The sequence below is a fragment of the Mustela nivalis genome (assembly GCF_964662115.1).
Source record: "Mustela nivalis genome assembly, chromosome: 6".
NCBI lineage: Eukaryota > Metazoa > Chordata > Mammalia > Carnivora > Mustelidae > Mustela > Mustela nivalis.
The window spans coordinates 25,177,291-25,202,310 of NC_139025.1; the positions used below are offsets into that span (position 1 = coordinate 25,177,291).

At 38.9% G+C, this 25,020-nt stretch overlaps 1 protein-coding gene across 4 annotated transcripts in view; it reads left to right on the forward strand.

The window, feature by feature from the left end:
- FLRT2 (fibronectin leucine rich transmembrane protein 2) overlaps positions 1-22,698 on the forward strand; it is a 107,801-nt gene extending 85,103 nt beyond the window's left edge. For all 4 annotated transcript variants that reach the window (XM_082736310.1, XM_082736309.1, XM_082736312.1 and 1 more), the window contains exon 2: positions 9,047-22,698. In XM_082736310.1, coding sequence (XP_082592436.1) covers positions 9,483-11,465 — 1,983 coding nt within the window. In that variant the 5' untranslated portion in view covers positions 9,047-9,482 and the 3' untranslated portion in view covers positions 11,466-22,698. The remainder of the gene's footprint in view (positions 1-9,046) is intronic.
- Positions 22,699-25,020: the final 2,322 nt, after the last annotated feature.

Here is a 25,020-nt window from a genome sequence, read left to right on the forward strand (position 1 = left end):
CTAGTATTTGCTACTGTTTGAACTTGAGTAAGTCAGGGATTTCTCCAAGGTTGTCTCATCATTTGCAAATTCGACATAATAATGACTTATTTCGCATGGCTCTGTGAGTATTGCACCAAACTAGCAGTGGTTAGCTCTTAATAGGTATTTGACTATTTAGCTGAATTTGAACTCAAGTCGGAAATGCACCAGAGTCTAGGGGTGCATAAAGTGATTATAGTCATTTACTTATTTCTTCTGTTGAATTATTAAGGGCAGTGTGAACAGGAAGCTCCAATCTCTTGTCCTGTCCCAACATAGCTTTCCTTTAAAAAAAAAGAGGGAGAAGAAGGGAAGAAAAGAAGATGACTTCTCATTCTCCCTCCCCCACTCTTGGTGAATGCTTGGGGGCATGACAGACTGGGGGACAGCATGGAAAGGGACACAAGTATTCAGAGTGAGCACTGTGTGTGTATTCTTAGGGCAGAAGACAGAAGAGATCTTTGACTTTTCTGGAGTCAAGTGTTCTTATGGGATTATTTAGAAACAGTACCCTACAAAAAGAAAAAAAGATCTAGCAAGATCTTCCTTAAAATTATTGTCTGTTAGAATGCTGATCTCATTTTCTACAGATTTTTTTCCCTTGGAATTCAAGGAATTCTTGATACCTATGACATCTCATCCCAAGCTATTAGTATGCAGAAGGTGGCCATATGTTGGGCAATTGGTGACTGGCTTTACTGCTTCAACAGCTTTTGCCACAGTGGCCCCACATAAAGACCTTCCCAAGCTGTAGAATGTGGTGGCGGCCAACTTGGGGTTCTTTGAGATAAAGTGGAAAAGGAAGCTTTGCTGATCATTTTGGTAGCAGCCTATCAGTAGCCTCAAGTCCTTCAGACTCCTCCCGTCCTTGGCACCTTGATGCTGGCCACCAGCTGAACTGCAGCTTAGTTTCCCACTCCTGCTGAGTCCTGGAGTCACAGGGAAGAACAGACAATGGGCTCCCTGGGATAATTACCCTTTATTTATGCATCAGTCCATCTTGGCAGTTTTACTCACTTCAGATGCCAGGCTACTGATAGTTTTGTATATTTAATCAGTAGGGAGAGGCTTTTGTTTTTATAGGAAAGTGCATGTTGGTTTTAATACCATCATAACTAACGCCATTCATAAAATCATGCCAGTAGCTAGTATTTTCTTAGGGAAAATTTATAATACCATCCTCTGTTCATTCTGTCAATATGGCTTCAAGCAAACTACTTCATCTCTATAGACTTCATTTGAGGTTGATATGCCTATCTCCTATGGGTTGTTGTGGGATTACAAGAAATGAAATATATTAAAATGCTTTTTAGAATTATAAAGAGCTTCATGCACAGAGTTATTTGATCTGATGTGAATAGATACTCAAACATGGAGCCTGTGCCATAGATATCTTTCTAGTAACCGGGTCTATGCCTGGCAGGGGGTGGGTACTCCCCACGGGTTGGCTAGGCTGTACGTGGTGCTGGTCTCACCACATGGGTCTTGTTTTCCATTCCAGACAGCACATATCAAGAAATGGAGGCATCAGCACTGCTAAGATTCTGAAGCAAAGGAAAGAAATGGGACATTTACATAGGAAAGGAGAAGATCTGATTGACTCAGTACATGGTCTCCACATATTTGCAGTGTTGATGGGTGGGAAGCTGTATGTGTATATCTCCAAAGGAAAGAACTATGATCGGTAAACAAAAGAGGAAAGTAAAATTTGATGGATTCAAAAGAATCAACTCTCTACTAAATTCAGGACAAAAGCTTCCTGAGCAGGAATGCTTTTTGCTATTGCTGCTGGTTTTTTAAAGCTAAAAATGGGAATGGCCAACACATAATGAGCGGATGTTTTCCACATGTTCGATTATACTTGAAATGATTTGCAGCCTAACAACTGTGAGAAAAGTATACTACCAATTTCTCCATTTGAGAAATCAGTTAACAAGGGAGGGGAAGTGATTCGCCCAGATTAACACCACCGGCAAGTCAGAAAACTGTCTGGGTACCTGTCGCCAGAGCCCAGCACAGTTTATTGAGTGCCGACTTGGTATTCTTCGTTACTTCACATGTGTGACCTCTAGTCTTCCCAAGGATTTTGTGAGCATGCCTTATTATCCCCTCTTGAGATGAACAAAGAGAGGGAAATTAAGTCAAGTGCCTATTGTCATGCTTTGGAGGAGTCGCTGAGCTGAGGTCAAAACCAAACTCTAACTTACCCTAAACCCTTTGCTTTTGCCAGGCCACCACCTCTACTGCTCCACCTCTCACAAGTCAATTTGATCCAGAAAAAGAGAAAAACTGGTTGTCTCCATGCCCTTATAGTGGGTATTTGGGCAGTCAAACTCTAAGGTGGTTCATCATCAGATCCCTCTGGAGAATATAAACAAAAGGCACATGCACAGCCTTCTTTGAAGACCCATCAAACCAAACATTTGTAGGATTTACCTAGAAAACTCCTTTTTATCACCATCTTTCCCTAGGGGTTTTGATGACCCTTGGGGTTGGAGAATCTCTGAATCAGATGCTGAGGCAAAGTCCTCTCAAAGAGAAGAGCCTCGGAAACCAGCTGTTTTCCTTGCTTGAACCGTGAGGTTCTCTGTATACATTTGTCTGAGCAAATGAATGAATGTATAATTGAGCGAATATCTTCTTTGGAAATGGATTGAAAAATGGAGAGATATGGGCTCTAGGGGGTCCATCCTTTATGAACTGTATACTTGTTTCTCTTTTTTAGTCCTCTTGGTCCTATCTCAGTAGAATTCTTCTCTATTAGTGTCTGTTCACCCCCAAGTTTAAACATCATGAAGCTCCAGGCTTGCATCCAGATATGAAGATTTTGGTGGAACCGAGAACTGGTCAGTGGGAGCTCTGTAGCGGGTGAAGAACAGCCAGAGACAGTAACGCATGTGTCCTCAAAGTTTGTGCACTTGAGTTTTTAACATTGGTTGCTTGTTCCAAACTTATTATTTGAACCAACTGCATTGGAAGCCATGTGGGAACAACTCTTCAAATGTGTTAGAGAATTTTATACTTGCCAGGAGAATAGCTTTTTTTTTTTTTTTTTTTTTTTTGGTCCAATTTTAATGTTTTCAATTCTAGACTGACTGGAGCCAGGGAATTGTCAACTATTTATATAAAGTGTTTCCTTTCCTTCCTTTCCTCTTTTCCTCCTTCTCTCCCTCTTCCCTTCTTTTCTTCAGCAAATAAAAATGTTCATCTAATGAGAAACTTCAAGGGGCTTGGTTAAGTGTCAGTGAATGAGATGGAAAAATGGCTTCAAGTTAGGGGGCGGCTATTGTTATATTTTTCCCCCAAATTCCTCTGCTAATCCCCACATCTTGGCCCGCTAACTATAGAACTCTCCTGACTGTTGTAAGAACAGTATTTATAACCTATCTTCCGGAATGTGGAAATGTGCACAAGATCTATAAATTGTTTTAGTGTTTCCAGATTGTAACAGAGACACTTGTAGTATAGTCGAGGCTATGGATTCTGCACCTGTGTGTCTGATTTTAAGCACAAAGTGTCTAACTCCAGAAGTGCTAAGTCCCAGGTACCCAGGGATACTTTTGTAAAGAATCCCTCTTTGGGTTAGCTTTCTCATTCATAGCCTTTCATGCACTGGGCTGTCTTGTCACAATCCAGCCAATGCTGAGACCATTAAGATTTTATTGGGTTTGTCCTGGTGTCATTATATTATGTAATCAGCAGTGCTTATTGACAATTCTTGTTTTCTGTACTATGATTTTTATAGTCTGAGTTTATTAAGCGCTCCTGGAATACAGGCTCCTGGAATTAATTAAAAAAAAAAAAATCTTCTTATGCAGCACTGGGAGGGAAACACTTTGCTGAAAGCTTTTACGTGATTTATACGCTTTGAGTCTCAGTTCCTATGAAAAGAGTTAAATTAGAGTAAAGTAGCCCAGAAAAACTTCTGCCATTACGGTCAGCTTTAACAGAATGGCAGGGCCAGGTTCTTGGGAGTCTCCAAAGAGCGTTTGTTCCATGTTGATTTATACTCAACCTTTGGAAACTGTGTTTTCTATTTTCAGTGAAAATTCCTGTTTTTCCTTAGCACCTTCCATTAAACCATTCTTCACAATCTCTAGTTCTCCTGGAAAGGAAGCATATTCAGTGCAATATTCAAACAAATAGGAAAGGAGAAACAAAACCAACCAAACAAAAACCAAGTTTTGCCCTTGATATTTGAAACTCATCTTGTAAGCAAAATCTTTTATTCCCAATATTTAGAGACTTATAAATGGAAATGGCCAGTGAACTTGAAACATAGGTTTATTTATTATCTTCTGGAAGTAGGACTCCTCAAGTGAGAAGCAGGCAGAGTTGGGAGAACGTGCTGTCCAAGTTTTATTTCTTCTTTTGGCTGGACTGGCTTTCACCTTTTGATCCCTGTTACAACCAGCTTGGGTCCATGTGCAGAACTTCTGGAATCTCTTCCCTTGCTTGCAACTTTTTAGCCTTCAGACCAGCACATAAACAATCTCTGTCCTGCAGCACTTTTCCTGATACCCCAGGGACTAGGTTAGATCTCTTTATGCAGTACCTTAATCCTCTGATACCCTAAGAGTGGGATACTTTACATAGTACCGTAATTCCCTGCTTATTAATTTCTCTCCCCTCACTGACTTTAGTCAAGCACGTGAAGCCAAAACCCACGTTAGCTTCGCCTCAGTCTGTATTCTCATTCTAGTGCCCAAGAAATATTGGTTGAATAAATGAATGAAAAACACGTTACATTTTCTTTTTTTTTTTTTTGGTGTCCATGACAAGAAGCATTTTTAGCTTCTGTTTATTAGAAATCTATGCTCAATTTCTTCTATAAAATTAAAATAATAATGCTAATCTTCTAAGGCACTTATAAGATGCTGTGGGTCAGTGGTTCGTAACTGGGAATGATTTGTCACCCCAGGGGACATATGCTATGACAGTGTGACTGGAAACATTTTTGGATGTTCATGGCAGCCCCACACAGAATTATCCAGCCCAGAATGTCAATAGTGCTGAGGCTGAGAAATTCTGGAGTATATGGAAAGGCATAGAACTTAGCAGGTTCAAGGTGATTTTATTTTGCAGTACATGTTGGAGTTTACCTCTTTGGACAACATAAATAATCATAATTAGGGAGAGAATAATGGTTTCTATTTATTATGTTCTTGCCTGTGTCAGACATCATGAAAGCTTTCTGCAAATACTATCCCATTTAATTCTAACAAGAATACTACGAGTTAGGAGCTATTTATTATCCTAATCTTCCAGGTGAGGGAAGGAAGGTGTCAAAGGTCAAGATCCTGAGGCTACTCCTTGTCAGGAGTGGGACAAGAACTGGGGGCCTTGCTTTTGACCATTCTACTATAAGGCTTTCTTTTTTCCTTTTTTTTTTCTCCTTTTCTTTTTCTTTCTTTCTTTCTTTTTTTTTTTTTTTTAAATTAACATATAATGTATTATTTGCTTCAGAGGTACAGGTCTATGAAGCATCAGTCTTACACAATTCACAGCACTCACCATGGTACATACCCTCCCCACTGTCCATAGCCCCCCCATCTCTATCCTCCACCCCCCAGCAACCGTCAGTTTGTTCCTGTCTCTTACACTTTGTCTCCCTCTGGATCCCATCTTTCTTTTAAGAATAGAGTCTCCAGCTTAAGGTCTGAAAGCATTTCTGCTCTCAGTATTAGATAGGAATTAGCCTGAAAATATAGAGGAAATTTTAGACTACTTCAGTGGAAAAAAAAAAAAAAAAAAGGTCATTATTGCCTAGATGTTTGTAATTTTACACTTGCATTAATTTGAATGCAAAGTGTAAAGAATGCAAAGATACAGTATATTGACAGACAAATATAGGCTGTCATTGATGCAAGGATTACAACACGTCTGCTATTTGCTGTAATTTTGTGGGATTCTCAAGAAATTCAAAGAAAACCCCGAAAGAGTTTGTTTTCATTCAGAACTGAAGTTGTCATAGCTGATCAACCTATTGTGATCTTGATGGGACTTTTCTTCTGTTAAGGTGGATAAACCCTGACAGTTTGCCCGAAGTAATCCTATTAGAGGATTTCTTCAGGACCACATCCTCCTCTTACATAATTACAAAAGAAGCACTCCTAAGTAGAGTCTGTCAGCAAGAGAGCAAGGCCTGGGGCAAACGGTGAGGGGGTGCGGCTTTTCCCCTTCCGTACAGAAGACGAGGTGCAGACAAATGGAAAATGTATAATTTGGGAACATGATAGTTTCCAGGTCCAAAACCCAAGTACTTTGTTAGCTTCCAGTGATTATTGCTTTGTGGTTGTTACCTGATGACCTTTCTAAGTAAATTCGATCATCCTCAAGTACTAGTTCCTTGTTTCCAGGGCCCTAAAACTTGGCTATAAACATAGTTAAGAACCATCCATTCTTTTTACTTAGGAACTTAGAACTCTGGAGCAGCTGTTTTTCTCTCTTGGGAGATTCTATTTATTCTGTGCTGGCATTCCATGTCGAAGATTCCTGTGGAATACTCAGAACTGGGTTAGGTTCTGTTCTGTGGTTCTATGGGTCTCACTTTCCTACCTCCTGTGAGGAGTAAATGTGAATGGCACCAAACAAATGTTTGTTCTTAAATAAATCCTGCTATATCAAGCGGGCTTCCCTGATTACAAAAAAAAAAAACATTTTTAAGCTTCTACTGGGCATTAGTGCTTGTCACTCAGACATACATTTTCAAAGGTATGTTGAGGCCAAGTGTATGGTATGTCATTGCATTACTCCTTCTACAAGATGTCATTTATGGAGAAGATACAATTTGAGACTATCTCCTGGGGACCAAAGTGATCAATATGCCTTATGCTTTTACTCCTCCTTAAGGGTTATTTGACATGCTTTTGCATTTGTTTTATGTTTAATAAAGTAAAACATTTGAATGAATAAATAAGATGTTACTGTGTTTAGGGGAATGCCTCTCAGATGTTAAGGTGCACATCTTAGGTTTTTGCTAACATGCAGATTCTGCTTTTCCAACAACTTCCCAGCTTGAGTTCACATTCCTGGACCAGGATCACCTTCGAGTAGCATGCTATTGGGGAACACCGAGATGGTTTTAAAATTTGAAATCTGAGCTAAGGATGACATCAGGGTGATGACATTAAACTCAATTTTTCCTGTACTATCCCATTTGTATTATAAATTATTCTTTAAGCAGCCAGGGAGATTTTTGCTGGAGTGGGGGCATGGCTCCTGTCTAGTGGGAAACGTATATTTTTAAGTCTTAACAAATTAAATTATGTTTGGTTTTTACAGGCAGTATCATAGCACAGGCAGTTTTTGCCTGGACAAGCATTCCTTCTCCCACCCCTTTCCCTTTCAAAGCTTTTGAATAGTAAGACATGCATTTTGCTGTTTCAGGTCACCAGAGCCATTTTTTTTTTTTTTTTTTTTAGGTGTTCGCAATTTTTTTTTTTTTTAAGTAGTGGAACAAATTTACAATATCCTTGACACTTAAACAGCATTTACAGTGTTTTTTTTTTTCTTTTTTAAATTATGTTTCTAAAGATAACAAAGGGAACAATTTCAAGTAGTTCCTCTGTGCTTCTCGATATAAGTTGTTTTGAGTTTCTGTCTGTTGGTGAGAATTAAGAAACTCATAGCTTGCCATGTCCTGTCATGTTAGCTTATTTTGTAAGGAAATCAAATCTGGCACCTTTCAATTAACTGCTTTACCTCTCTGATCTAAAACCAGACAGAACACCCAGAGCAGGAAGGCATCATTACTATCTGTGGATTGCCTTTACTTCCCCAACTGGGTGTGCTAGCATTTCAAAGTCTGCTGAAGGTCCTTCTTGAAAAGTGGAAAAAAAGCCCTCACCGATGAGAGGAAGGTGGTAGAGGTGAAAAATAACTTATTCCCAGTCATGAGTTTGGCAGCTCTCAAGGAGATTGGAAGGGTGTATCTCATCTGTACGTGGCATCTGTACGCGGAGGGCCCGAAAGGGGGAATAAATAGAAACATTATCATGGGCTGGAGCCTAGTCGTTCTCCTTGGTAACTCAAGCGTGAACTATTTTGGAAAAGGGCGAAGATGAAAAGAGGCAAAAAGTGGGGAAGAAAAGAGAAATCTTCCCTTTGCCTTCATGCATGCTTCTGTGCGTTACTTTTATCCCTCTCCCTCACAGTGTCAGATCGAAAGGACACATCTTTTTCTTTTCTTTTATTTTTTAAATTAGTTTCAGAGGTAGAATTTAGTGCCCCATCAACTGCATATCACACCCAGTGCTCTTTCCATTACGTGCCCTCCTTAGTGCCCATCGCCCAGTTACTCCGTCACCCCACCCACCTCCCGTCCTGTAACCCTGTTTGTTTCCTAGACTTCAGCATTTCTCATGTTTTGCCTCCCTCTCAATTTTCCTCCTGTTTCATTTTCCTTCCCTTCCCCAGTGTTCATCTATTTTATTTCTTAAATTCTACATATGAGTGATCATGTGGTATTTTACTTTCTCTGACTTGATTTCATTTAGCATCAGATCAAAAGGACACATCTTTTTAAAGGACTTCATCAGTCCCTATCTTGCCTTTGTTTATTTATAACTAGAAAGGGTTTCATGCGTTTGCCCTCAAATTGTATTAATTACTCAGTCACTTGTGCTGTCCTGAAATAAGATGTGACCAATTGGATTTGTAGGTATCATCAAGATTGATTCAGTGGTGGGGCGCCTGGGTGGCTCAGTGGGTTAAAGATTGATTCAGTGGATTCAACAGTGAGCCTTGCTCTTTTCTATTTGGTTATGCAAATAGATATGTAAGAGAAGGTACTGATGGGGATGTAAATTTCACAGGCTGACCCCTGAGTGTGAGAGGCAACATTGAATCATGTTCCTTTCTTGAATACCTTTTCAACCAAATTATTGTTACTTAAAACATCACTTTAAGCCAGCTCCTGCCTCTCTGGTCACTTGGTCCCAGCTCTTGAAGGGCAAAGAATCAGATTAGCCCTTCATCCATTAGGACCTTAGCTGACTTTTTTCTCTTTGCTTTCCTACAACAGATTGCGGATTGAGCTTAACCAAGAAGTTCAGAGTCTGATCAACGCTGACCTGATCTACAATACGAGAAGGGAGTTTCAGTTCTGCCTGCCCAGCTGGGCCCCTGGTGACCGCTGAAAACTTGGCTTCACTCATTGCCTGTGTGGAAAATTCTCCCTATTGATTTTTTTCTTTTTTCTTTCTTTCTTTCTTTTTTTTTTTTTTTTTTTCACATGGAGGACAATAACAAAGAAGACAACACAGGCTGATAAGACCAGAGACCATAGGAGAATTCTTTTACCACAGGCCTTCAAGACTTTTCCTCTACTTGGAGTTCTGGACTTTAACAGAACCCTGTCCAATCATTTTGGTTTTGCTATATATATATATATATATTTTTTTTTTTTCTTCTCTTTTTAGTTTCCCTACCACCTTGTATTTTGTTTCTGTACTTCAGAAATGGGCCTACAGACCACACAGTGGCCCAACCATGGGGCTTTTTTCCTGAAATCTTGGCTTCTTATCTCCTTGGGGCTCTACTCACAAGTGTCAGAAATCTTGGCGTGCCCTAGCGTGTGCCGCTGCGATAGGAACTTTGTCTACTGTAATGAGCGAAGCTTGACCTCAGTGCCTCTTGGGATCCCGGAGGGCGTAACCGTACTCTACCTCCACAACAACCAAATTAATAATGCTGGATTTCCTGCAGAACTGCACAACGTCCGGTCTGTGCACACGGTCTACCTTTATGGCAACCAACTGGATGAATTCCCCATGAACCTTCCCAAGAACGTCAGAGTTCTCCATTTGCAGGAAAACAACATTCAGACCATTTCACGGGCTGCTCTGGCCCAGCTCTTGAAGCTCGAGGAGCTTCACTTGGATGACAACTCAATATCCACAGTGGGGGTGGAGGACGGGGCCTTCCGGGAGGCTATTAGCCTCAAACTGTTGTTTCTATCCAAGAATCACCTGAGCAGTGTGCCTGTGGGGCTTCCTGTGGATTTGCAAGAGCTGAGAGTGGATGAAAATCGAATCGCTGTCATATCAGACATGGCCTTTCAGAACCTCACGAGTTTGGAGCGTCTGATCGTGGACGGCAACCTCCTGACCAACAAGGGCATCGCCGAGGGCACCTTCAGCCACCTCACCAAGCTCAAGGAATTTTCCATCGTGCGGAATTCCCTCTCCCACCCCCCTCCCGATCTCCCAGGTACACATCTGATCAAGCTCTACCTGCAGGACAACCAGATCAACCACATCCCTCTGACCGCCTTCTCAAACCTGCGCAAGCTGGAACGGCTGGATATATCCAACAACCAGCTGCGCGTGTTGACTCAAGGGGTCTTTGATAATCTCTCCAACCTGAAGCAACTCACTGCTCGGAATAACCCCTGGTTTTGCGACTGCAGCATTAAATGGGTCACGGAATGGCTCAGATACATCCCTTCATCTCTCAACGTGCGAGGTTTCATGTGCCAGGGGCCCGAGCAAGTCCGGGGGATGGCCGTCAGGGAGCTGAATATGAATCTTTTATCGTGCCCCACCACGACCCCTGGGCTGCCCGTCTTCACCCCGGCCCCAAGTACAGCCTCTCCAACGACTCAGCCCCCCACCCTTTCTGCCCCAACCCCCAGCAGAAGCGATACCCCCCTGACTCCCACCACCTCCCGACTGCCCACCATTCCTGACTGGGACGGCAGGGAAAGAGCGACCCCGCCAATTTCTGAACGGATCCAGCTCTCTATCCATTTTGTGAACGACACGTCCATTCAAGTCAGCTGGCTCTCTCTCTTCACGGTGATGGCGTACAAACTCACGTGGGTGAAAATGGGCCACAGTTTGGTGGGCGGCATCGTCCAGGAACGCATCGTCAGCGGTGAGAAGCAGCACTTGAGCCTGGTGAACCTGGAGCCCAGATCCACCTACCGGATTTGTTTGGTGCCCCTGGATGCTTTTAACTACCGAGCTGTGGAGGATACCATTTGTTCTGAGGCCACCACCCACGCCTCCTATTTGAACAACGGCAGCAACACTGCTTCCAGCCACGAGCAGACGACTTCCCACAGCATGGGCTCCCCTTTTCTGCTGGCCGGCCTGATCGGGGGGGCAGTGATATTCGTGCTCGTGGTCTTGCTCAGTGTGTTTTGCTGGCACATGCACAAAAAGGGGCGCTACACGTCCCAGAAGTGGAAGTACAACCGAGGCCGGCGGAAAGATGACTATTGCGAGGCCGGCACCAAGAAGGACAACTCCATCCTGGAGATGACCGAAACCAGCTTTCAGATCGTCTCCTTAAATAACGATCAGCTCCTTAAAGGAGATTTCAGACTGCAGCCCATTTACACCCCGAACGGGGGCATTAATTACACAGACTGCCACATCCCCAACAACATGCGATACTGCAACAGCAGCGTTCCAGATCTGGAGCACTGCCACACGTGACAGCCCGAGCCCCGGCGCTAGGAAGGCGGACGGTGAGACTCTCGAGAACACACACGTGTGTGCGCCTAGAGACATGCGAATTACATTTGATAAATGTTACCCAGATGCATTTGTGCATTTGAATACTCTGTAATTTATACGGTGTACTATATAATGGGATTTAAAAAAAAAAAGTGCTATCTTTTCTATTTCAAGTTAATTACAAACAGTTTTGTAACTCTTTGCTTTTTAAATCTTAAAAAAAAAAAAAATAGTCGCTGAAGTACTGTACAGGGTTGTACAAGGAGAACCCAACGCCAAGGCAAAAGACGGAGTGATTCTTCCTCATGAGGCACATTAACCATTTTTGCTGTGGAAGCTGTCAGAGTAAATTCCTTTCTCACGGTCCGTCGGTCAGTGGTTAGATGAAAGGGCAGATTAGAAGAGCTCGTCAGGGTAGGCTAAGTGATGTGGGTGAAACAAGAAATGGCCCAGATACCTTCATGCTAGTTCTGCCCTTCCTAGTCTGGAAGAGAAGTTAAAAATCTTGAAAGAGAAGAAAGGAGGTAGTTACCCTGAGTTGACCCAAAGCAGGAAATAGAGAAAAGCATCATGAGGAAGCCCGTTCCTGTAAGATAAGTTAACCCAACCCGTCAGAACCCAGCAAATGACATTTTGGAAAAGAACTTCAAACTCGGGTGTTGGCTTTCTGACCGGGAGCTTAAAAATCACTCCTCATGCTTCCTTGACCCTATATGATAACAGAGTTAGAGACTTGAGTCTGATTTCAGTCATCTGCAGGGACAGGTAGGATGTTCCAGCAAGAAAACTCCCTTTAAAAGTGTTACTATTCAAATTATATGTCAGGTTGAATCACATTCAACAGAGATATATTCTAGAATACTTTTTTAGAAGAGGCTAATAAAATAATGGGAAGAATTATATTGAATGGAATTATTTTTGATAATGAGAATTATTTGGGTAGATTCACTGCAGCTATGTCAACATGATATTTAGACCAACAAGAGGTTAGCATTTGGAATATACTGAACTTGTTATTTAAAAACTATTGATACCATTTAGACAAAAACAAGTGATGAGCGGTTCTGCTATACTTTATCAAATGGCTGTGTTAACACGTATCATGTTGAAATAGCTTGAATTAATACCTTTATCCCCTTGCAAATTTGTCTTCCAATCACCTCACATATATTTTCGTAATTAGCTATTTATGCTACCTTTTTTGATTTTTTTCCCACTCTGCTTAAAATTTGAAAGAAAATTTTAGATTACAGTTTTGGTTGCACAAAATATCCATATATACTTAAACACTTTAAAATGTATACTAATTTTCAGTGTTTATAATTCTATGGGGACACATAGATTTTTTTAATTTTTTTTAAAGCAATCCCGAGTTTCCACCTTGAACTGACTTTGACCCTGTTCCAGTTTTGAAATTTCATTTATTCCTTTTCAGTCTTGGATGTCCCTCTTCTTTGGGAATCATGGAGGGATGATCAATCTTTTATTAACAGGATAACATGAAAAATGAACAAGTCAGGGAGTGTGCACTTGTTCCCCTAATCTTGGCAGAGTAGGGCATACAGCAGAGGACACAGGGAAGGGAGGGATGTCTGTGTTTAATTCTAGATATTTTGGAAGCAATGCCCATCTTCACAAAGTATGTATAATTTACTCCTTTTCATCCCTTAGATGTAGAAGGGCTATCGATTGCATACATTATCTAAAACACACACACCCTTGGAAAATTCCTTATAAAATCAAATTTCATCCTGTGTTGCATATTTCCTTTACCGCTGGCCATTTTTTAGGGACCTATGAAGTTAATGTCACAATCATTTTCGCTTTCTCTCTCTCTCTCTCTCTCTCTCACTTTTAACAAAATAGAACTGTGATGTGTCTTCTTTGTAAGAGTTTAGGTATAAAATGCTATGCAAGTTTTTCTTTATAGTAAGAGCTTTATTTTCTTTAATAATGTACCCCCAACTTCTATGTTTTAATCTCCCTTGTCCCTCAGAATAAGCAGAAAATATAATCGAAGTTATAATGTTGTAGAAGCAAGAATCAAAACTGCAGTCAGTTGAGCTGAAATTAGCTACGAATTAATTTGAATTAATTCTAAAGTGGCTTAGGTTTCCCTTTTAGTCTATTAGCTAGCAAATTTTGGCTGTTGCTATTTTAAACCTAATTCCACATGGCAAAGGGACAAGACAGTCTGTGAAGGTGATCCGTGTAAACGGTAAGCCATGTAAGGTTCAGGACAATGACATGGGGTTTTGTGTCCTTACCTGGATAATTCCCTTCCACTGTCCTCTTCCCCTTGGCTGTGTAGATAAAACTATGTGTTCAAATGATGGTACTTGGACTTTTGAGGGTTTTTTTCTCTCTTATCCACAAAATAATCATTTTCATTTATTTCTATTTGTGTGTATAACCCGAGCTGCTGAGACATTTTTGCTTTGGGCCAAGAAGACCAATGTTGGAGAGGTTTCTATGACGTCTTATGGGATTCATAAAATTATTTGGGGCTTAACTGGTACAATGAAGACCTAGTCACTTGAAGTGGTTCCTTTGCTAGAAGATGTTCCTGAAGAGATAGAATGTAGTTATAGGCTTCCCTTTGCTCTTGCACACAATACAGCAGAGACTGCTAAAATTTATATCAATGTGTCATTTGTCATGGCATACCTGGGGCTCTCGCTTATACCAGGATAGAAAGCACATCACTGTATTTGTAATGTCTTATGTGTCTTAGGAAAACTGCTGAATAACCAACCAGAGGTGTTGGATTAGGATTTGACTAGCATTTATGGTCACAGGAATGTGTTCTACTCTGTATTCGAGCTTCTTTTGCTGTCATTGTTTTGTATTTTGAGATTAGTCAAGAGTCACAGTTAAAGGTGCAGGCCCAGTCCGTGAACAAAGCCATACACAAGGGACTGGCTTGTAAAGAGCTTGACGCTGTTTGACCAAACAAGATGATCAGATAATACACAGCCACTTTCAGAGCTAGGGGACTGTCACTGTGCAGAGGAAATTCTAAAAGGAAAAGATATACCCATGATCACACAGATATTGCGGATCGTTATTCATACCCAGGGTTATCATTAATACCTATTTGTTTGGGGAGACGGGCTTGAATGGAGAGAGGCTCTTGGCTTCCCACAAAACTCTCAAATGCATTAACAGTCTTTGCAATGCACAACCACGGGCAGAGACAAAAAGTGTTTCCCTGTGTAAGAAGTGGAAAACATTCCATCCCATGAGAAATAATGCAATTTCTAATTATCTGGATGCTTGTTGAGAATATATTAGATATGTTCCCTGAGGTAAAAACAAAAACAAAAACAAAAAACCTGTAATGTGACTAGTCTGGCAAAATTATTAATGAAGTAGCTAATTCTAAGTCCCCATTTCCTATGAGTGCAGATCATGATGTCTTAGTCATTTCACAAGATCACAACTTCCTTCCCCTTTGTGGAAAACCTGCTCTGCATGAGGCTAGCAGGACACTCAGTCCAAACACAACTTACACGGAACAGTTGCTGCACTAGTCTGGGGAACCTCAGCTGGAGAGCTCAGTGCAACTTTTGACCATGAAGTGGTTCATTTCCATTGCTTTCTTTGTGTATAGCGTTTTTCTTGAACCTACAACAAGAAGACATTACTTTAGAACATGAGAAGAATGGTTTTGCCCATGATTTTCCTGCTTAATGGGAAAGCAAAGCAGTTTCTTTGTGCCCCAAAGGGAAAGAGATACAAACAAAACACTCTCCTAATTCTTAATCATAGTCAAAACTGGCCTGATTTTTGTTGTTTGTTTGTTTGTTTGTTGTTTTTGTTTTTGTTTTTGTTTTTCAGTCAAAATACTAATGAAGAAAGCTGTAGCTTATATCCTTCTCCGATTTCTTCAGCAGGGTCAAAAGACAATTACTGGCAACTGGGATGTTTGTCACAGATTGTGGGGAGAAAGATTTGTACATGTATGATACTGTTGTTGTAAGAAATGGATCAGAGTCTTGTGCTATGGTTTTCATTTTTCTTTTTCTAGCGGCACATTCACCGAAGAGCACAAAGCAAGGCCATTGCAACAGACATTTTTAAACGAGTATGAAACACACACGTGCGTGTGCACACACACACACACACAAATGCACACCCCGAGGCATTTATAAAGATATCCATAGGATGTAAGATTTATAACCTTTTTGAGGTAAGGTGAAGCTGTCGCCACTGTCTGTTCCTCCTAGGACCAGTATATATTCACTGAAAGTTAATTCCAGTGATTTGTTATTGTTTGAACCATACGTTGATTTGCTTCCGGTTTACGTTTAGTGTGTTCTCAGTGACAAGGGACTGCAAGGGGCTGGAAGATTCTGCATTACACACCCTCTGAGACCTACCATGTCACACATTTTGTTAACTATCAACTTCACTCCACACTATACAGTACCTTGTTGATATATTCAGTAAAGGCTTATTTTAAAAGAAAACCACATTGTGTTTATCTGAGTAAGTTCATTGGGGTTCTACCAATACTTGCATTCTTAATGTTAAAAAGAAATATGGGATGCTTCTTGATGATGCAGGAGGATGGCAGGGATGAAGAAGGTAGTAGGATCTTTCCCTTTCTCCTACCTTAAAGAAGTGTTTTTTAAGGCCATGTGAGCCTTTTTGTGTGAGGGATTTCTATGACATCTTCATGTTCTTTTCTACTTCCCAACTAGATTGTGTGTTTCTATGAATATCTTTTTAGTATACACACATACATCAAACATATTGTTTTGTATTTGTAAAATCCATGTTGTTTAGGGTAGAGATAAATACCAATGTAGTTATCCAATCAGAATAATCTTTTTTTTCCTATTTCAACACATAAGCTATTGGTCTTAAATGTCAATTTTCTTTGACATATTTTCATGGTACATTTCTACTTCAGATCTGTTTACAGCTCATGTACACATACTTCTAATGAGCACTCATGAAAATGTATCTATTCATATGCTCCACTTCAACTCAGATTAATCTCAAAGTTTGCCAGAGCCCTTTCTCTTAACTCTTCTTGACCATTTCACTAATAATGTATTTGACAGAGATTAAATCAGGAAATAAAATCACGACACTTCAGTTAACTAGTGTTAATTATTTGTAGACTCTGTTGGAAAATTAAGTATGAAAGACAATGGTAACAGATGATTCACATTCCATTTGGGAGATTTTATGTCAAGTAATGTTCAGGCAACTCCTAGTTACTTTTACCAAGAATTACAGACCTTACTCTGTGAAAATCAGACCCTTAGTCAAGGAATACAATTCATATCAAAAGAAAAAAAAAGTTATTAAGATCCTTCTATTTTGTTCCAGGAACCTGGGTGAGTATAGAGTTTTCAGAGAGGAATAAAATGTAGTCTTTGGCACATCAATCATATCTTCCACTTCCCTGTGCTCCTAAAGAAATCTGTCCATCCAAAGTGTTCACTCCTTATCTACTTTTACAGAGTACTATGTTAGATCCTTCTGGGGATTTGGAGAAAAATATGACTCTGCTGCTAAGGAGCTCATAGATCATGCAATAAGCTCATATACTAACACTTTCCAGATTTTCAGAGACTGCATTCTCTCCAACTCACCACAGTGTCTAGGGTGACAAAAGAAATACATGTACTTCTTGGTAAATTTGATGATGCATTAGTTGTATATATTAGATGATCTTGGTATTTAATAGATGACACAAAGTGATAGTGAATTGATAAAATTAGAATTGAATTTGAATTAACTTTTCAAACATATACTACATGATTGAACATTTAGGAATTGTGTTTGGTAATTAGACATGCAATCTTAAATTTCCTTTGGGCACCTGAATATAAACTAATCTAAAACAAGAATAATGGCACCTTATAATCTTTGATCACCTATGTAAGACCATATATAGAATGCTTTGATACATGTGGTCACATTTTGTCTTTATCCATGTAAGGTACGTTATCATCATTATTCAGATTGTAAAGCTCAGTTTCCCAAGAAGTATAGTGATTGGTCCATGATCACAAAACCTGTAAAATGACAAGAGTCGGAATTAACCTAAACGTGACTCTTAGGCTCTTAATTATTTCCTGTCTCTTAATAAATTGACTAGCTTTAAGACTGACAAGGCTTCAAGGCAACTTCTTTGTCAATGGTTAAAATTTGTGATGATGGAGATATCACAACTTCACTCAGTAGATGATATTAACTATTGTTCATGACAAATCAAGGGAACATTATTAAAACCTAAAAAAATCTGTCTTTTAAATCCATTGGTTACATATCCCTGCTTTTTTTTTTTTTTAATAGAAATGCTATGCTTGTTATTATTGGGTGACTGCACATTTATCTGATTTGAAAGCTTCAGATGGAATCAAGATATGCCTAAACCCACAGGGTGAGCTGAAAGAACTATTAAAAGGACCTGAGTCAGGTTATTTTTGGTAATGAATTTGTTTCATACTTGAGAGGTTGCTCGAAGTATTTTGTAGATCCTGCTGAAGATGCTCATATGTCAGAATCTATTAGGGCCTTAGCAAACTGGCTTCTGGATTTACACTTTTTTTTTTTTTAATAGCACAAATAGAAAACGTGTGTTTTAGAGGATATAGGAGTTTTGTTTTCATTAGTTATACTGAAAGTTAAGAGTAAAGACTTAGTAATGGTACATTCTAAAACAGATGCTTTTTAGCACACACGCCGACTGATGAACCCATTTACCCATTTTCTTGGTACGAAGTCTAAACTAAATGAAAAATTTATTACACCTTTAAGGAGATTCTGGTCATTTCAATGACATAATCAACATCCATATTGGATCACTCTATTCTTAACCAAATATAAAATTGTGCTTTTTGAGAGTCTGCTAAACTCTGTGATTTGGGTAATAAGGGCTTTTGTTAGTTTCATTTTTTTTCCCATTCCACAAATATTTGCTGAGGCCTGGTAAGTTTTGGTGCTGACAGTAACTTTATATCATTGAAAATCTTCCCTGGAAGTTACTGGCATTCAATACATGGGTTAGGCTTTTCCCACTTCTTTGCTTTCTTTAAGAGCTCACACTCTTACATTTAAATAATCTGGCACATTTCTACTTCCAACAGTTGTAAGATTTCACGAATGTATTTTCTTCTCTCAGTTTCCAAACTCTGGCATGGCTAAGACAATTCCTGTGGTCTCTAGTCCACTTACATTTTTCCTACACACTGTGGGACAAAGGACAAAGATCCGTAAAGAATACCTGACTGTGACACTGTCTTGGTTTCAAAATCTTCCATTGCCATGACTTTAAGGGAGAATTCAAACTCTTTGTATGACATATGTGCCATATATACTGTGCTCTCAGACATTCCTTGCCAGAGTGTCCCCCTCGTTCATTATGTGCTCTAGACTAGATCCAAATTTGATATAAACAGAGTCTATCTCTAAGGAACCTCCAACTCCTTCCTGACTCTCGTAGTTTTACTCAAGGCCTTTTATCCTATGACATGCACTTTCTCCTTTGCTCAGTGACTTGTTCCTTCCTTAAAATACAATTCAAGTGCCCCCACCTTTGGGAAATTTCTCAAATAATATCTGTCAATTATCTGAGACTTCCGTGCAGCTAACATAACTTTAGAATACTTTTAGTTATGGCATCTATACAGTATAGTTTTCATGGGTCTGTTTCATGCCTATGCTCCAACCCCCCTGAGGACAGACTACACATTCTGTCAATTGCTATATGTCATCCAGTGCTGAGTATAGTATCCAGACCTTGGCAGGTGTTTAGTATATGCTTTTGGGTAAAATGAGAGTAGAACACATGAGACCCTGCCATGATGGCAGGCTCCCTTTGGCTTCAAGCATCCCCGAACAGCAACTGCTCAAATGATATCTACCTTGTCAATCTTCTATGGCTCGATGCCTTTCTAAAAAGCCCCAGAATGTTCTGTGAAATACTGGATATGTAGAATTAACCTTGTTCAAATTCCACAATATATACTTTACAAGAATAAACAAAACATACATTTTTCTAAAAATAAAATAAAACAAAACACAAAATAAAACAAAATGAACACAAAATAAAATAATATCAAACACAAAAATAAAACAAAACAAAACTCTTGTTTACCTATGGCAATTTCTGTAGCAATTATTGCTTTCATGATTATTTGGTGACCACACATGTGTCTGATTTGAAAGCTATATTAGAAAATCAGAATATGTCTCCACCCACAAGAAAGGCTGAAAGAACTGTTCAAATTATTTGAAGAACATACTTTTTTTTTAATATTTTGCAGACAATCTAAAAGCTCCAAACTAACTTTCAGAAAAGAATATAAAGAGATATCTTGAAGAATTGTCTTAACACAAAATGTCATCATATGGGAAGTACCTGACATATGGGTAGACATAAAGTCAAAGTAAAACACTTTGACAGTTTTCTAGTCAGGATGAATTTTTCACATGTAAAACACAGAAGAAGATCTCTTTTTTTATTTTATTTTTTTGTTCCATCAGCAATATCAAACAGTCATTATTCACTGTGTCATATCTTATATCTAAAATATGATATGCATCATTTAGAGGTTCACATACTATTATCTCAGTGATTTGTTACAAGAAGACATAGTTCTCTTCTAGAAATGATATTCCCATAAAGAAGGAGGCAGAAGAGGGGGTATTTAGTAGGAACTCACACCTGAAACAGGCTGACTTATTTTGGAAACCTGTCTCTGCCCATTGACCTTGTTAATAGCTTATGCTTTATGGCCATCCGTTTCTTTGACCTGAAATAGAGACAGTGAAGTTGAACATGTATGGAGGATGTCAGAACTGAGGGCCTGGAGAGCAGCTGGCAGTCTCAGACTAAGGCAAGCATTGAATACATAGCACTGAGCACCACGTATTTTCCAGACAAACGTCGTTCGTGAGCACAGGGTGACATATTGCCAGCTTTATATGAAGAAACCAAACTTTGTAAGTATTAAGATCAGAATTATATGTAAGAGTCAACTATTAAAAAGAATTAATTAGCATCCCAAGTTACACATAACTGTACAACCATTATCAATACAAGTTGACAGGGGTTTTTCCATTTTCCTTATCTATCTATCTATCTATCTATTTCTTTTTTTATTTCTTTCTCTCTTTTTTCCTGGAAAAGTTGGGGAAAAGGAGGTGCCATCAGGCAGCACAGCATCATACCGGGTCCTCTGTCTGATGATGGGTGGGACCACTGAGCAGCACTGTTGAATGGAGAAAAGAATAGACTTCCTTGTAGTGTAGTTAGCATGTTTCCTCTCTGGTCTTCAAAACATATGCATGGGATTATTGATGAAAATTTATTCAGAAGTATCAAATGCACTCCAGAATGGAGTGTTCAGAAAACACTGGGAAATTAAAACATTAAAAAAAAAAACTCAAGATAATAACTTTCTGTTCCAGAAACTATAATGTTAAATGGTATAGTGTTATTTCATTTTACTCTATGACCAACCATACGATCTACAACTGCACTTGGCTGGCTGCTATTGGGGCTGGTAGCACCAACTGGAAGGACATTTTAATGGTTGTGCAGTGCAGATGTGAACATGTACCAGCTGACACCCTGCTAACTCTTTGTAATCAATGCATGCGTCCTCTTCAGACAGGTCATGTATTTTCCTTCTGTACACTTTCCGTTGATGGCAGACAAGATAGTCTCAAGGCAGCACAGTCACTGGCATCCATATTAGCATTATTTTCCTTTTTATCCAGACTTTCCTCATTTAACAAATGCAGGAGGTGCGATGCTAGGGGGAAAAATGCTTTCTCTTCTAGTTCTTGACTGCGGAGTTTAATTGATTTCAAGGCAGTTATTCCACAGGTATAAATCAATACTGGCATTCCCGTGGTCTAGAGCCAATTTCTCTTGTGTTTGATCTGGTGTCTGTTTTGATAGACCTCCCCCCCCCTGCCCAGCTCTTTCTATTGTTAAATATTTTACATATTGGCCATCCTTAGTTGGAACACAGCACACTCCACTAGTATATCTGGGATAAGTGGGAACCAGTTGCTTTGCAATGAAGGCCAATCACCTTTGATAGAGAACAGTAGTTTCTATACAGACTATATTATGGGGGCTAATTATTGAGCAGAAGGAATTCCTCTGAGTCTGAGTTCAAAGCTGTCCAGAGCTACAGTTAGCCTTACTCCAGTCCATACTAACCTTGGGCCTTGAGCATATTTATAATTCAGTTTCCTTTTATGTTCATGGGGGTAACTATGATACTTACCTCAACAACAATTGTCCAGCACAGGGCCTGACACATACTCAATGTCAGGTATTTACTGCAAATATGTGGAGTTAATGTCCAGAAAGTTGGGTTACATGGCTTGGGGATCCCTTGGATCACGGGTAAGACCATTCATCTCTCTGGCTTGTTTCTTCTAGTGGAGTGCATAAGACTTTGGTTGATTCTTAAGTTCTTTGGACTTAAATTTCATTTCATCTATGTCAATTTTCAATGAAGTGCAGCTGTAGTGAATTGGGCTGATTTTTGTTATACATTTTTATAAATTTTAGGAAGATGCATATAGGATTGAAAACAGGGAGCATGCAAGCACCCAGTTTCATTGACTTTATTGTAAAGACTAGCATGCCCCCATTGGTGACAATGACAGTAAGCTCAGTATGTTTGGGAAGCAATATGCACAATTATCAAAAGAGCTGTGGAATCACAAAGAACTGCCACTTTGTACCTGTGTGTTATTATTTAATAACTCTCCTTAAATGTGAAATGGGGAAACAGTACTTGTGCAGAGTCAACAAGATAACTTATGTCAAGTGTTTGGTGCAGTGATGGACTCATTCAAATTCATTGTGGCTGAAAAATTGCAAATGAATAGAGAAGCAAGTGGAAACAAAACTCATTCTTATTAACTCAATTATCTTTCCCTCAAAAGAGGGAAGTTCAAACTATGTTACTAAGTAGACATATTTATAAAATACTTTATTTCAATTAAAATTATTAAAGATAGATTTCCCTACAATAAAACTTGTATAAAGCAAGATTGTTTCTTAAAATATTGAGTGCATCTTCTATCTTTGTAAGCCTTTTATGTAATAGCTATTAAACTTTAAATATTCAACAGAAAAGAAATTATGAGAAGAATACCCAGGAAAATGCTGAATGATAAATGTGCTTTATTTTTGATGAAATAGAACAGATTTTAACACTGACTGTGCCACTTCTTATCTTTGAATCTTGAAAAAGGATATAATTATGATCTTAAAAATAAAGAATGAATTTTTAGAATAATCAGAAAATACTTCTTTCCAGGACATTCAATAAATTTATAGAACTGCTGCTTACCAGGTAGCACTGGATGTTAATATTTGGCCTTAAAGTGGTTAAGAATCCATACCGGTATGTAATAGCTTCAATTGATTACATCATATATCTGAATTTAATAATGAAACATTGCTCTATTAAAGATTTTTATATAATTCAGAGTTTCCAATCTAGTAATGGCTACTTTAAATGAATGGCTTTTAGCTGTGTAGTTAGAAAGTGATTCAGGGGACACAAATTGAGGTATCATTATGTATTCACTTCTTTTACAATCTCATTCTTTCATTAGGTCCTCATTATGAAATTTTAAGCTTGTTGAATGTATAAAGAGAATCAAATAAAATGTAATCAAGTTAGTAAAATTTCATTTTCAAAAGTTAGTTAAGGATTATGTTACCTCTCTAAAGGACCAAAATACCATTTTAAAAGGAATTTATCAAAGCAAATATTTCAAAATTATTTAGTAGCATTTTTTTTCTAAAATTTTTAAAAATTCTACCAGGCAGTTTAGGAACTTATAAGTAAATCAAAGATGATGTTATCTGGAGGGAAAAGCACATTGCTGTTAATCTTATCTATTTTTGCATAGTGAAGGAAGTTCAAATTTTCAAAGGCATGTTCTTGAAATAATTTATTTTAACAAAGATAGCTTTCACTAATGAAATAATTACTAAAAAGTGAATCTGTTTTAAAAAGTCAGTGCAGCCTGAAGAGTAAACAACAAACAAACCAACGTAAGGGAAAAAAAAAAATCAATCAATCTATAAAATTTTATATAAAAGTACCAACATTTTAACAGCAGTAGCAACAACAACAAAACAACACAAACCAAACCAAAACCATAAACACTTTAAAAATATGTTTTGCAGAAGAGTGATCAAAGTATGGGCAAATATATTTTGGTGGGACATATTTTTTTAGGGAAAAATAAGCAACATGTTTGTGGAGATATGAATAAACACTTAAATATGCAAATAATTTGTGGAATGGGTATAAGTTAATCAGGTCTAGTTTAGAAAATATAATAATTAAAAAATCTAGACCAAGAAGCTATCAAAAGAATTAACAAGTAGATCAAAATATTAATACTAGATATTAATACTAGAAATTTGACCTGCTTTTATTAAAAGTTATTTGAGAATCCATGCCACATGAGAGGGTGAAAATGGCATTGACTTCGGAGTTCAAATATTGGCTTATTGACTTACCAGTTGTGTCCCTAGCCAAATAACTGACCTCTTTAATATTTGGTTTCTTATCTTGAAAGTGGTATAATAAAAACCCCTACTATAGTGTTGGTATGAGAGTTCATTTAACGTTACCAGCACAGGGGCACATGGGTGGCTCAGTCCGTTGAGAAGCATCTGACTCTTGATTTCAACTCAGGTCATGATCTCTGGGTCCTGGGATCAAGGCCCCCAACCCTCAGACTCTATGCACAGCAGGGAGTCTGCTTGTCCCTCTCCTTCTGCCTCTGGCTCTCCCCTCACTCGTGTGTGTGCTCTCTCTCTCTCTCTCTCTTTCATAAATAAATAAGATCTTAAAAAAAAAAAAAAAGTTACCATCACAGCACCTAGTACATAGTGGTTGCTTAGCTGTGTTAACTCCATCAAATTCCTTCCTGTCATTTCCTGTCTCTTTCCTTTTCTATCATCCAGGGATGATAACAAAATGCTTCTTGCACTCCTGTAATGAGTACAGACATCTCACAGTCTGTTCTTCCATGAGATTGTCAGAAAGAGAGAGAGATGCTATCTCATGTGACCTGTAAGTGACGAGCTTTGAGCACGGATCCACCAGTCCCACCATACTTTGGGCATGCTCATGGACTGTTTGATTTAAATGACATTTTAAAACATAGTAGCTTCCTTTTGAGCTTCTCTAGGTATTTGTGGGAGAGCTGGTGGGCCCACACTTCTGCAAAGTTTTCATGATGTAATCTCCTGACAGTATTAACAGTGGAGTTAACCATGTGTACCCATGTAACCGGGTCATTTAAAAAAAGCTTACATTCCCTGTGGCTCTTACCCTTTGCACTATCACCCTCCACTTTGCTTAAAATGCCCACCAGTTTCTTCACTCCTTTGATTCCGGGCATCCTCATTGAAATAGTGAGGTGATACCTAGATTTTCCAGAAGTGGAGTGTTTATTAATCATTATGATGGGGGCTAGGAATAAGTGTCTTACTCAAATATAGCAAAGACCAGTA